At 45.6% G+C, this 14,513-nt stretch overlaps 1 protein-coding gene across 1 annotated transcript in view; it reads left to right on the forward strand.

Annotated features, from left to right (window-relative positions):
• The first annotated feature begins 13,232 nt into the window (after positions 1-13,232).
• The window catches only part of TAF1B (TATA-box binding protein associated factor, RNA polymerase I subunit B), a 55,579-nt gene continuing 54,298 nt past the window's right edge, over positions 13,233-14,513 (forward strand). Inside the window, 1 exon segment of the mRNA XM_005908428.3 lies at positions 13,233-13,383. Coding sequence (XP_005908490.2) covers positions 13,366-13,383 — 18 coding nt within the window. The 5' untranslated portion in view covers positions 13,233-13,365.

The following is a 14,513-nucleotide window of genomic DNA, read 5'->3' on the forward strand; positions in this document are numbered from 1 at the left end:
AACCGTTAAGCCAGACCACCAGGAAAGTCCCCAGCATCCTGTTTTCACCTCACAGTCTCAGTAGGTGTCTTGGTAGAGTCATCGTCTCCACATGCAGACGAGAGACCTGAGACTCAGAGAAGTGACTCGTGTAGGTCACACAGCTGGCAGGTAAGTTTCAGGGCCAAGATTCAGATCTGCACTCCTGATTGCAGAGTCTCTCTGCTCTGTTGCCTCCTAGAAACAGTACTTAGCTATTCCCACACTCAGCAGATCCTCTTAACTAAAATCTAGCTGAGCTGTCCTGGGCTCTAAGCCCTGGGATATTGAGCTCATCCGGGGGCAGGGGGGAGGTGTCAGGAGGAGGTGGTGGAACCAGCTCGGATGCTCAGCTGTGGCCACACCCAGCAGATTGGGGGCCCCAGCCTGGCTGAGTGGTGGTCACATTCCAGAGATTTCCATGGCCAGGTCAGGTGGGAATAATGCAGCCCCTCAGGGTGGCCTCGTGGGGGACCAGTCTGCCCCTCTCATCCACTCTTGGAATTCTCTGCAGCCCACTCTCCTCCTAGTCAATACTTCATTTCCATTCACATGAAAACATGCTGCCATAGTTTACATTTTTACCCCTCTGCACCTTCCTACTCTTCCTTATAGGTCTTTACTGACTGTCAATCCTATTCCTCCGGCTCAACCTTGACCCCACTCCAACTCCACTGTCATCCTTAATGCATTACTAAAGTCTTGTCAACGCTGTTTTGCATCTGGTGAAGCCCTATGCTAAGCTCAGCTCTACACTGAACTCAATGTTGTTCAGTCACTCTTTTGTCCAACTCTTTGACCCCATGGACTGGAGCATGCCAGGCCTCCCTGTCCCTCACCAGCTCCCGGAGCTTTCCTCAAACTCATGTCCATCCAGTCGGTAATGCCATCCAACCATCTCATCCTCAGTCATCCCCTTCTCCTCCTACCTTCAATCTTTCCCAGCATCAGGGTTTTTTCTTTGCATCAGGTGGCCAGAGCGTTGGAGCTTCAGCTTCAGCATCAGTCCTTCCTATGAATATTCAGGGTTGATTTCCTTTAGGATGCACTGGCTTGATCTTCTTGCTGTCCAGGGGACCCTCAAGAGTCTCTTAATAGCATTTGGCATTTCCTCTTTCTTGAAACTCTTCACATGGCCCTGGTCACCACACTTCGCCCGTTTTCCTCCTTCACATCAGCTGCTCCTCCTCTACCCCTTTACTAGGCTGTTCTGCTCTTCCAACCTCCAAATGTCACAGGGCGCACGTCTCAGCCAGGGCTCTCACCTCTCACTCACTCGCTGATCTCACTCCCCAGGAGCTCTCATATAGACCCAGGGTTTTAAATCTCATTTCTACACAATGATGCCCAAATCCAGGTCTCCAGTCAGAACATCTCTGAATTCCAGATTCATCTAGCTGTCATATTTCCTCCTGTATTTCTAATAGACATATTGAACTTAGCATGTCCCCATCTTGGTTTTCACCCCAAAGCTGCTCATAGCCATCTCCGCTTCACCATTCACCTCACGGTGTCATCCTTGATTCCTCCCTTTCTCACAACTGCATCCGATCCATTGTCGCTCCACTTTCAAAGTGTATCTACATCCCACTGTCCACTGTGGCACTCTTAACCAAGTACAGCCCTCTCTGGCCTGGATTCCTGAAACAGCCTCCTGTGGACAGAGACTGTTGCCTGCCATACCAGTAAACAGAGGACGTTGTGGCCACAAAGTCATCAGTACCCCCTCTCCCCATGGTGCACCCTGAGGAGGTTCAGAATGGAGAGAACAGGATACTGGTGCTAGGTAGCTAAGGTACACATCAAAGGAAAGAGGTCAGTGAGCCCAGACTCTTGCATCTTTCCATACATCATAAAAAAATAAAGTGCTAAATTCATTAACTTCAGTTCAGTTCAGCCACTCAGTCATGTCTGACTCTTTGCAACCCCATGGACTACAGCATGCCAGGCCTCCCTGTCCATCACCAACTGCTGGAGCTTACTCAAACTCACGTCCATCGAGTCAGTGATGACATCCAACCATCTCCTTCCCTGTCGTCCCCTTCTCCTCCCACTTTCAATCTTTCCCAGCATCAGGATCTTTTCCAATGAGTCAGTTCTTCACATCAGGCGGCCAAAGTATTGGCATTTCAGCTTCAGTATCAGTCCTTCCAGTGAATATTCAGGACTGATTTTCTTTAGGATGGACTGGTTGGATCTCTTTGCAGTCCAAGGGACTCTCAAGAGTCTTCTCCAACACCACAGTTCAAAAGCATCAATTCTTCAGCGTTCATTAACTTCAGATTCTGGTTTTTCTTTAGTGGAAGTGTTGGTTGCTCAATCATGCCCAATTCTGTATGACACCATGGATCACAGCACGCCAGCCTCCTCTGTCCATGGGATTCTCCAGGCAAGAATACTGGAGTGGGGAACCAGCTTTGATGTCCTGACTACCTGGGATTTTTGTTTGTTTGTTTGTTTTTTTTGCAAAAACTCCTGTATATCCTAGCTCCTCCCTTACCTCTTTGGAGAAGTCCCTCAGAGCTATGTGAGAGGCCATCTCCCAAGCTTATGTCTTCAGTATGTCTGCTGAATCAAGCATAGTTCTCAACTTGTAGGTTGTGCATTTTTTCAGTTGACACTCCCCAGTAGCCATCTTCATAACACGCTTATGCTCTGTGGCAGTTCCCTATACAGAGACTTGAATAACAGCTTATAGCACAAATTAGACCATGTCACTCTTCTGTTCAAAATCCTTCAATGACTTCTCGGCACATTTAGAATTAAATTGAAATACCTTCCATGGCCTCAGAAGAAATATTCAAAATACCCATATTTAACAACTGGTAGGGAAATAAATAGTCATATATATGTTTCTATGCAAATCACAATTTTAAAATACATTCTCTTCTATTTTCTAAATAAACCAAACCATATCTGTTTATATAATCAAACTGCCTACAGATGAGGTAAGTTGAAACACAGAGCATTTGTCAAATCAGTCTGACAATTTCCAAGTCATTTCTGGTTTTCATGTGATCTTTGGTTTAACATGTTCTCACTAATTAGATAATGCCCCTGTCGGAGCTATGATTTGACAGAGTGAGATGCCTCAAACTCTTCCGATAACTTCTCCATTAAATCAGTAGACAAGACACTATGTAACTTGTGGTCTCAAAATAGAGAATTTCTCTTAATAAGACGATATTGTTTGTGCTACTGAATTGTCCCTCAGCTTCTGTTGAACGCAGAGTAATTATATTCAGACATCTTCTGAGCTTTACAATATCATCTGAGGTTCTTACATAGTCAACATCTTATTCCTGGCTAAACCACTGGAATCTACTCTACAGTATTTTATTGTATTTCATGAGGCTGACCTTTTAGAGAGGGTATGTCATGGCGGCCAAAACTGGGTTCTCCACCAGGCTGATGGGTTTTGACTCCTGGCTTGGCTGCTTACAAAAATTTTTATTTTTAAAGATATTTATTTATCTGAACAGAACATTTTACACTTCATTGCATTTTAATTTACAGAGCCATATGTGGCTGCTACCACACTGGCAACCCAGCACCAAACTCTGAGCCTCTGTTTGCCAATCTATAAAATGAGACCTTCAATCCTTACCTCTCAGGAAGTTTGAGGGCTGAAATGAAGTAGATGGAGAGGAAGGAACCGAATGAACTAAAAAACTGATGAAGAGAAGCAAACGATCCCAGTCAGAAAATTTGGTTCATTTCTTTCTCCCTCACTGATAAGTCCTGGTGATGAACTTACTGGGCTGAACTTTCAGTGTAGCGCTGTGTACAGAAATTTTACATCTCTTTGTTTTAGTTTTCTTGTCTGTAAAATGGGGCTGATGGTGATGATAATGTTCAAATGAGTTAAAGTGTTTAGATTGGTTCCTGGCCAAGAAAATGCTAGCTATGCCCTGGCTGTCACTCTCTAAGGAAACCAGGGCTGTCGGTGCCCTTGACCAGAAGGCTCCTGGAAGGTTTTAACAAATGCTTGCCCCCAAATGAAAGTCAAGTTCAGTAAGGATGGTGAGAAGAGGGGCTGCACCCTGGTGTCCTCAAGCCCCTCCTTCCTCCACAGCCCACCCACCCTCCTGTGCAGCCCCAATGTCTGGTTGGTGCCTGTGTGGGGCCCCATTTTTCTGCTCCCCCCAGCTCTCCCTGCTCTCTTTAAGCCAAAGTCTCATGAAGACTGTAAACCCCCCAGACAGGCCCAGGTTCAGTGGGCACTCAGGACCAGGGGTCATAGCTGGCCGGCCAGCCTAAAGCTGATCCACCCAGAGTCAAGATGTTGGAACCACCAGGGATGCCTGGTATAACATGTGGAAGGGGCTGCACGGGTACCCTGGCTGTATGTTAGCCCTGTGAGTCCACAAGAGCTTTAGCAATTGGCAGTCTAGCCTTCCCAGCTCCTGACCCCGATGCAAATAACTCGACCTTTCACCTATTAACCTCCAGCCACACAGGCTTCCTTTTGTTCCTCAAACACACCAAGTTCGGTGGCTTCAGGCCTTGTCACTCTCCCTGGGACACACATTCCTGCAGGGGTGCTCACTGTGTTCCCATCTTGACTCGCCTGGCCCTTCTGAGAGGTTTCCCTCGTGACCCCCAGCTGGGTCACCATAGACCCCTACCTGGCTATATTTTCTAAAGCAGCCGTCCTCTCCCTAAAGTTATATTTTGTATTTGTCAGCTTTCTATCACTCTGCTGTAATACATATGGCTGAAACAATAGGCAACAAATAATCTTGGAAGATAGAGAGAATGCTGAAAATTTAGAAGAAACAAGAATGAGAACAAATCATACAGGCTTGCAATTTAGGCAGTTGAATAAAATATAGATGTTTCTACCAAGTCCCTGATTATGGCAGTCCCTAGACTGTTTCAAAAATGAAATGTGGGTGCTTCGCTGGTGGCTCAGTGGTAAAGAATTCACCTGCCAGAGCAGGAGACATGGGTTCAATCCCTGATCTGGGAAGATCGCACATGGGGTGGAGCAGCTGAGCTCACACTTAACTACTGAGTCTGTAACTCACGAGCCTCAACTACTGAAGCCCAAGCACCTAGAGCCATGCTCTTCAATAAGAGAAGCCACCACAATGAGAAGCCCTCACACGGCACCTAGAGAGCAGCTCCTGCTCAAGGCAGCTAGAGAAAAGCCCGCACGACAATGAAGATTCAGCACAGTCAAAAATAAACAAATATATAAAATTATTTTTAAAAATAAAAGTCCCTTGGACAGCAGGGAGAACAAACCAGTCCATCCTAAAGGAAATCAACCCTGAATATTCATTGGAAGGATTCATGCTGAAGCTGAAGCTCCAATACTTTGACCACTTGATGCAAAGAGATGACTCATTGAAAAAGACCCTGATGCTGGGAAAGATTGTGGGCAGGAGAAGAAGAGGGCGGCAGAGGATGAGATGGCTAGATAGCATCACTGACTCAATGCATGTAAATTTGAACAAAGGAGATAGTGAAGAACAGGGAAACCTGGTGTGCTCCAGTCCATGGGATCACAAAGAGTTGGACACGAGTTAGTGACTGAACAACAAAATTTTTTAAAAATGAAGTGTGAAAAGAATTATTGAACTTCTGACGAGCTGAAAATAGGAAAAGGAGTACATCAAGACTGTATATTGTCACCCTGCTTATTTAACTTCTATGCAGAGTACATCATGAGAAACGCTGGGCTGGAAGAAGCACAAGCTGGAATCAAGATTGCCGAGAAAAATATCAATAACTTCAAATATGCAGATGACACCACCCTTATGGCAGAAAGTGAAGAGGAACTAAAAAGCCTCTTGATGAAAGTGAAAGTGGAGAGTGAAAATGTTGGCTTAAAGCTCAACATTCAGAAAACGAAGTTCATGGCATCTGGTCCCATCACTTCATGGGAAATAGATGGGGAAACAGTGGAAACAGTGTCAGACTTTATTTTTCTGGGCTCCAAAATCACTGCAGATGGTGACTGCAGCCATGAAATTAGAAGACGCTTACTCCTTGGAAGGAAAGTTATGACCAACCTAGATAGCATATTCAAAAGCAGAGACATTACTTTGCCAACAAAGGTCCGTCGAGTCAAGGCTATGGTTTTTCCAGTGGTCATGTATGCATGTGAGAGTTGGACTGTGAAGAAAGCTGAGCACCGAAGAATTGACGCTTTTGAACTGTGGTGTTGGAGAAGACTCTTGAGAGTCCCTTGGACTGCAAGGAGATCCAACCAGTCCATTCTGAAAGAGATCAGCCCTGGGATTTCTTTGGAAGGAATGATGCCAAAGCTGAAACTCCAGTACTTTGGCCACCTCATGCGAAGAGTTGACTCATTGGAAAAGACTCTGATGCTGGGGGGGATTGAGGGCAGGGGAAGGGGACGACAGAGGATGAGATGGCTGGATGGCATCACTGACTCGATGGACGTGAGTCTGAGTGAACTCCGGGAGTTGGTGATGGACAGGGAGGCCTGGCGTGCTGTGATTCATGGGGTCTAGAAGAGTCGGACACGACTGAGCGACTGAACTGAACTGAGGAGCTGCTAACAAGAAGATGCACCAGGGAGCATATATTCTCAACAGTAAATAATTTTTGTTATGAAAGCAATATTTTTGGTAAAATTGTATCCATACAACAAGTGAAGGAGTGGCTGCTGTGACTAGAATGATAAAAAGACTGAGATTAGATTGCCTTCAGTGCTGTGGGCATAACCCATCCATGGCCTCATCCACCAGCAGGAAGTGGCAGCAAATGCTGAAGGCAGGAGTGTGCCCGTCACTGCAGGATGCCATGTGTGTGTTAAGTCACTCAGACGTGTGCAACTCTTTGTGACCACCATGGACTATAGCCCTCCAGGCTCCTCTATCCATGGGATTCTCCAGGCAAGAATACTGGAGTGGGTTGTCATCTCCTTCTCTAGAGGGGATCTTCCTGACCCATGGATTGAACCCACTTCTCTTTTTTGTTCTGCACTGGGAGGTGGGTTCTTTACCTCTAGTGCCACCTGAGAAGCCCAAGGTAGGTTAATGGATCTAGTTAATTTTTTAAACACAAAACTGTTCAGCCGTCACAGGATCACTACTGTAACCTGTAATGGGCTGAATCTCCGTGGAAGTCCTTCATTCCACAGTGATGGTTGTGGATATCTTGTGGCAAAATGCTTAAAAAACCTATCAGACTTACAGATAAGTTATCTTTTTTCCTTTTCACACCAAAATACAAGTGTCAGATTTGGACACGGGATGAAAATGGCTGTCAGTGGTATATTGCCCAGGAGACATTTCTGAAATTGTCAATACACCTAATGGAGTAAATGGGATGTTTTAACCAAATAAGTAGCTGAGTGACTGGGTGTGTTGAGTGGCCTTGTCTTTATATTTAAGATCACAGACATCCAGGGGCCCCTAATGCTGCCTGATAATTTATTAGATTTCTGGTTTAATTCTCCCATTTCCAAGAGATAGTACCTCTGATTCCTCCTCAGACCTTCCATACCCCCGCTCCCTAACCCCACACTCAGCTGATGATGTCCCCTCTCACCAGAAATGATCAGAAAAGCCTTTCTGGGTATTCCCATAGTGAGTGTCTGAGTTGGCTCACACACTCTCAGTTCACAGAAGAATTGTCAATGAGGCCAATCCTTCTGCTTGGCCATCTCTCAGCTCAGGGAGAGCCCCCTGAAATTGTGCCCTCTCTCTTCTGCATCAGCACTTTTCTCTCCCTGAGAGTTCATTTCCATGAGCTTATAAATGTCTTAAAAAAGTGGGCTCTTTGCAGTCCCATGGACTGCAGCACGCCAGGCTCCTCTGTCTTCCACTGTCTCCTGGAGTTCAAACTCATGTCCATTAAGTTGGTGATGCTATCTAACCATCTCATCCTCTACCACCCCCTTCTCCTTTTGCTTTCCAGCTTTTCCAGCATCAGGGTCTTTTCCAGTGAGTTGGCTCTTCCCATCAGGTGGTATCGGAGTTTCAGCTTCAGCATCAGTCCTGGTTTGATCTCCTTGCAGTCCAAGGGGCTCTCAAGAGTCTTCTCCAGCACAGTTCAAAAGCATCAATTCTTCAGCACTCAGCTTTCTTATGGTCCAACTCTCACATCCATACATGACTACTGGAAAAACCATATGTTTGACTATCCAGACCTTCGATGGCAAAGTGGTGTCCCTGCTTTTTGATATGCTGTCTAGGTTTGTCATGGGGCTTCCCAGGTGGTGCTAGTGGTACAGAACCCATCTACCTAATGCAGGAGACACAGATTCAATCCCTGGGTCAGAAAGATCCTCTAGAAGAGGGCACTACAACCTACTCTAGTATTCTTGCCTGGAGAATCCCGTGGACAGAGGATCTGGGCAGGCTTCAATTTATAGGGTCACAAAGAGTCAGATACAACTGAAGCCATTTAGCAGGCACACACTAGGTTTGTCATAGCTTTCCTTCCAAGGAACAAGTGTCTTTTAATTTCATGACTACAGTCACCATCTGCACTGATTCTGGAACCCAAGAAAATAAAATCTGTCACTGTTTTCACTTTTTCCACTTCTTTTGTCATAAAGTGATGAGACTGGATGCCATGATCTTAGTTTTTTTAAATGTTGAGTTTCAAGCCAGGCTGGGTCTTTAGCCATAAACAAAAAGACAAAAAATCCCCAATGCCATGGTGCTCATAGTCTAGTTCAATTACTTAAGAGTCGCTCAGTCGTGTCTGACTCTATGTGGACCCCACGAACCCTACCAGGCTCCTCCATTCATGGGATTTTCCAGGCAAGAGTACTGGAGGGGGTTGCCATTTCCTCCTCCAGGGGATCTTCCTGACCCAGGGATTGAACCCAGGTCTCCTGCATTGCGGGCAGATGCTTTACCATCTGAGCCACCAGGGAAGCCCCTGGTGAACTTTTAGTTCAATAAACAACTGCTATTTAGTTGGATATTCGATTCTGTCCCCTCCCCATTATAATATTTCAACATTTGATATCAGGGCCATAATTAGAGGCTTATAATCAAGCTGTTCATATGACAAGTCTTGGTGCTTTGAACATAGGTAAGAGTCTGAAGTTTCAGAGCCAAGACTGGTAAATGACAGCTGGAGAAGAGCATTTAACTAGCACCATGATAAAATAATAAGACTGAATACTCCACTGCACTGGGTGCCTCTTGAAGGCAGGAACTTGGTCCTGTTTATCTGTCCTTTCCCAATTCCTGGCACAATGCCCTGACACAGTGGTGTTTAATGACTTTGGGAAAGAAATGAATTGACAAGTGAAGAAGGAGTGAGCGAATACAGAGCTACTCCCTTGGTGATCTTAACTACTCTCATGACTTTAAATACCATCTAGGCAGAAAGCACACCCAAGAATATATCTTCAGACCAGAACTTGCCTCTGAATGCTAGACTCCTACATCCAATTGCCTTCTTATCCGACTTGCACGTCTTATAAGCATCTCTAACTTCATATGCCAAAGATCAAATTCCCGATTCCTCCTCTACCTCCTCCCAAACTCTTCCAACCATAGCCTGCCCCTACCCTGTCAAATATATCTTCACTCTTCCAGGTGCTCAGGACAAAAATCTTGAAGTCATACTTGACTCCCTTCTTCCTCTATAGCTGCTTGATGGACTTTTTGTCCATCAAGTTATCCTTATGGTTCCACCTTCAAAATACACATTTCCATGTCTACTTCTCATTGTCTCCCCTGCTTTCACCTGGTTCAAGCAACTAGGATTATTTTAATAGTCTCCTGACTTGCCTCCCAGCTTCTGCCTTTACCCCGCAGTCCATTCTCCTCACAATAGCCAGTGTCGGTTACTTAGTTGTGTCCGACTCTTTGTGACCCCGTGGACTGGAGCCTGGCAGGCTCCTCTGTTCATGGAATTTTCCAGGCAAGAATACTGGAGTGGGTTTCCACTTCCTCCTCCAGGGGATCTTCCTGACCCAGGGATTGAATCTGTGTCTCCTGCATTGCAGGAAGATTCTTTACTGTCTGAGCCACTAGGGAAGCCCCACAATAGACAGACTGATCTTTTAAACACGTCAGATTGTGTAAATCCTCCACCTGCTTATACAGTTTCTCTAAGCCCTTATAACTCGATTTTGCCCCTACCTCATTTTCTACTCTCCCTTTAGTTCACCATTCCAGCCTCTGGCTGACCTCCTTGCTGATCCTGAAATGATACCCGGGACTAGGGCCCTGGTCCTCACTGTTCCCTCTGCTGGGAATGATATTCCCAGCATGGTTCTTACTCCCTTGCCTCATAGGTCACCTTCTCAGTGAGACCTTTCTTGACCACTTCACTTATTTTTTTTAAATTAACTTTTACTGGTATGGTTGCTTTACAGTGTTGTGTTACTTTCTATTGCACAGTGAAGTGAATTAGCTATAGGTATACCACATACGTGTATCCCATCCCTCTTTTTTTTGGATTTCCTTCCCAATTTTGGATTCAGGTCACCACAGAGCACTGAGTAAGGTTCCCTGATCTATACAGTAGGTTCTCATTAGTTATCTATTTACACTTAGACTTAGTATCAATAGTGTATCAATACGTCAACCCCAATCTCCCAATTTGTCCCATCCCTCTTTGTCCCACCCCTTGGTGTTCATACTGTTGACTACTCCACTCATACTGTTGACCACTCCATTTAAAATTGAAACCACATTATGGCTCCCATTCTCCTTTATCTGTTTTATTTTTCCCTCCTTGGCAATCATGCCCATTTAATATACCATATATTTTCCTTATTTATTTTTTCTCTCCCCACTAGATTATAATCTCCATAAAAGAAGGAATTTTTCTTTACTGGGCTCACTACTGAATCCCAAGACTTAAAACAGCACCTGTTTAATGAAATGAATGTGTTCAATGAAGGGAAAACAATGAAACTAAATTTAATAAGTATTTACCATGCGAGGATCCCTTGCAAGGGACTCATGGGTAGTAGCTAATTTTTACAGAGGAGGCACAGAAAAGCTGTGATAAGAAACCCAGGTCTAATTCAACAATGTGTTCTTTCCTCCAGAACCTGGCAACTCTCCTGTGCTGTGAAGTAGGTGGAGAGTCCAGAGGGGTCGGGGTCCAAGCCATGGCACCCGTCCCAGCCCACATACTTAAGAGTGGCCAGGAGAGATCAGCTGTTAGTTCAGTTCAGTTCAGTCACTCAGTCGTGTCTGACTCCTTGCGAACCCATGGACTGCAGCACACCAGGCTTCCCTGTCCATCAACAGTTCCCAGAGCTTACTCAAACTCATGTCCATCGAGTCGGTGATACCATCCAACCATCTCATCCTCTGTCGTCCCCTTCTCCTCCTGCCTTCTATCTTTCCCAGCATCAGGATCTTTTCCAGTGAGTCAGCTCTTCACATCAGGTGGCCAAAGTATTGGAGTTTCAGCTTCAACATCAGTCTTTCCAATGAATATTCGGACTGATTTCCTTTAAGATTGATTGGTTGGATCTCCTTGCAGTCCAGGGGACTCTCAAGAGTCTTCTCTAACACCACAGTTTAAAAGCATCAATTCTTTAGTGCTTAGCTTTCTTTATAGTCTAACTCTCACATCCATACATGACTACTGGAAAAACCATAACCTTGACTAGATGGACCTTTGTTGGCAAAGTAATGTCTCTGCTTTTTAATATGCTGTCTAGAGTGGTCAAAACTTTTCTTCCAAGGAGCAAGTATCTTTTAATTTTAAGGTTGCAGTCACCATCTGCAGTGATTTTAGAGACCCCCAAAATAAAGTCTCCCACTGTTTCCATTGTTTCCCCATCTATTTGCCATGAAGTGATTGAATTGCATGTCATGATCCTAGTTTTCTGAATGCTAAGTTTTAAGTCAACTTTTTCACTCTCCTCTTCCACTTTCATCAAGAGGCACTTTAGTTCTTCTTCACTTTCTGCCATAAAGGTGGTGTCATCTGCATATCTGAGTTTATTGATATTTCTCCCGGCAATCTTGATTCCAGCTTGTGCTTCTTCCAGCCTGGTATTTTGCATGATGTACTCTGAACATCAGTTACATAAGTAGGGTGACAATATACAGCCTTGATGTACTCCTTTCCCAATTTGGAACCAGTTTGTTGTTCCATGTCCAGTTCTAACTGTTGCTTCCTGACCTGCATACAGATTTCTCAAGAGCCAGGTCAGGTGGTCTGGTATTCCCATCTCTTTCAGAATTTTCCACAGTTTGTTGTGATCCACACAGTTAAAGGCCTTGGCATAGTCAATAAAGCAGAAGCAGATGTTTTTCTGGAACTCTCTTGCTTTTTCGATGATCCAGATGATGTTGGCAATTTGATCTCTGGTTCCTTTGCCTTTTCTAAAATCAGTTTCAACATCTGGAAATTGACGGTTCATGTATTGCTGAAGCCTGGCCTGGAGAATTTTGAGCATTACTTTGCTAGCGTGTGAGATGAGTGCAATTATGCGGTAGTTTGAACATTCTTTGGCATTGCCTTTCTTTGGGATTGGAATGAAAACTGACCTTTTCCAGTCCTGTGGCCACTGCTTAGTTTTCCAAACTTGCTGGCATATTGAATGCAGCACTTTCACAGTGTCATCATTTAGGATTTGAAATAGCTCAACTGGAATTCCATCACCTCCACTAGCTTTGTTTGTAGTTATGCTTCCTAGGGCCCACTTGACTTCACATTCCAGGATGTCTGGCTCTAGGTGAGTGATCATACCATCGTGATTATCTGGGTCATGAAGATCTTTTTTGTATAGTTCTTCTGTGTATTCTTGTCACCTCTTCTTAATATCTTCTGCTTCTGTTAGCTCCATACTATTTCTGTCCTTTATTGTGTCCATCTTTGCATGAAATTTTCCCTTGGTATCTCTAATTTTCTTGAAGAGATCGCTATCTTTCCCATTCTATTGTTTTCCTGTATTTGCACTGACCACTGAGGAAGGCTTTCTTACGTCTCCTTGCTATTCTTTGGAACTCTGCATTCAGATGGGTACAGCTTTCCTTTTCTCCTTTGCCTTTAGTTTCTCTTCTTTTCTCAGCTATTTGTAAGGAAGGCCTCCTCAGACAACTGTTTCGCCTTTTCTCATTTCTTTTCATTTTTCGCATTTCCCACCGGCTGTCGGAAGAGACTGAATCCGCTCAGCAGTAGGCGCCGCCCACCTTTTTTTTTTTACTGATTGGCTTCGGTTCCTAGAGTGGGAACGGGATGCTTTCTGGGAGGGGTGCCGGATTAGCGGAGCTTCCTTCCACCGCTCGCAGAGGCTTCCCTGCGGCTGTAGGAGACGGAAATCTAGAGTCAAGAGTCTGGGTTTCCGCCCGGAGGGCTCTTCCCGCCGCTCCCGGAAGCTGCGCTCGCTGCCGGGGTAACGGGTCCCGGGGCTGAAGCGGCTGAGGCGCCGTTATGGACCTGGAGGAGGCGGTAAGAAGTCCGGCTGCTGCGCGACCAGGCGACGGGGCGGGAGGGCCATGAGGCTGAGGAGAAGGCGCCGGAGGACGCCAGCTGGCTGTGGAGGCGCTCTGGTCTCGAAGTGGGGCGGGTCAGAAAGGGATGGAGCTGGCGGGCCGTGGGTACCGGCGTGATGGGGGAGACAGGCTGGAGCTGCTGGCTGGGTGAGGTTGTGAGTGGAGACGGGGTGAGGTGTTGATCGAGGGGGGTGTGTTTTAGGGGTAGGATGAACTTGCGGGTTTTGTGAGGTGGCCGCCCTCGTGGCTCACCTGCTCTAGACTGGACAACCCGCAAGTTCCCTTTGATGCTGGAGGTAGGGCGAGGGAGGCCGGGGGCTGGAACCCGAATGCCCCCCAAGTAACCCCTGTAACCCCAAGTAAGGTCACATCTTCCAGCACCTAGTCTTTGGGAATCCTCGTCTCGGCCTTGCGTAGGGAGGGCCAAATTCGGGTGTGAGGGCACGGCCAAGATTTTACTAGTTACTAGTATAGGGTCCCTGAAAACTTGACCTGCTTTTGAAATCAATTGGCCGTGCGTTTTGTCAGTCTTTGATGAGAGTCCCTTGGACTGCGCGGAGATCCAACCAGTCTATCCTAAACGAAATCAGTCCTGAATATTCATTGGAAGGACTGATGCTAAAGCTGAAACTCCAATACTTTGGCCACCTGATGCAAAGAACTGACTCATTGGAAAAGACCCTGATGCTGGGAAAGATCCAAGGCGGGAGGAGAAGTGGAGGACAGAAGATAAGATGGTTGGATGGCATCACGGACTCAATGGACATGAATTTGAGTAAACTACAAGAGTTGGTGATGGACAGGAAGGCCTGGCTGCTGCAGTCCTTGGGGTTGCAAAGTCAGACACGACTGAGCGACTGAACTGAACTGAACTGAACTGATGGTGTTAGAGGAATATTGGGTAATTAGATCAATAATAATAAGATTTCACACACCAAAGAGCTGAGAATTGATTATTTAGTGCCAGTCTATGTATGTACAGAAGCATCATGGTGATAGAAGGCTTTTCTCATTGTAGGTGCTGATAAATGCCTCTTGAATGATGGTTAGCGGTGTGTAGATGCTGGGTTAATGAAATGAACAACT

This window comes from Bos mutus, chromosome 11 (genome assembly GCF_027580195.1).
Source record: "Bos mutus isolate GX-2022 chromosome 11, NWIPB_WYAK_1.1, whole genome shotgun sequence".
In the NCBI taxonomy this organism is placed as follows: Eukaryota; Metazoa; Chordata; class Mammalia; order Artiodactyla; family Bovidae; genus Bos; species Bos mutus.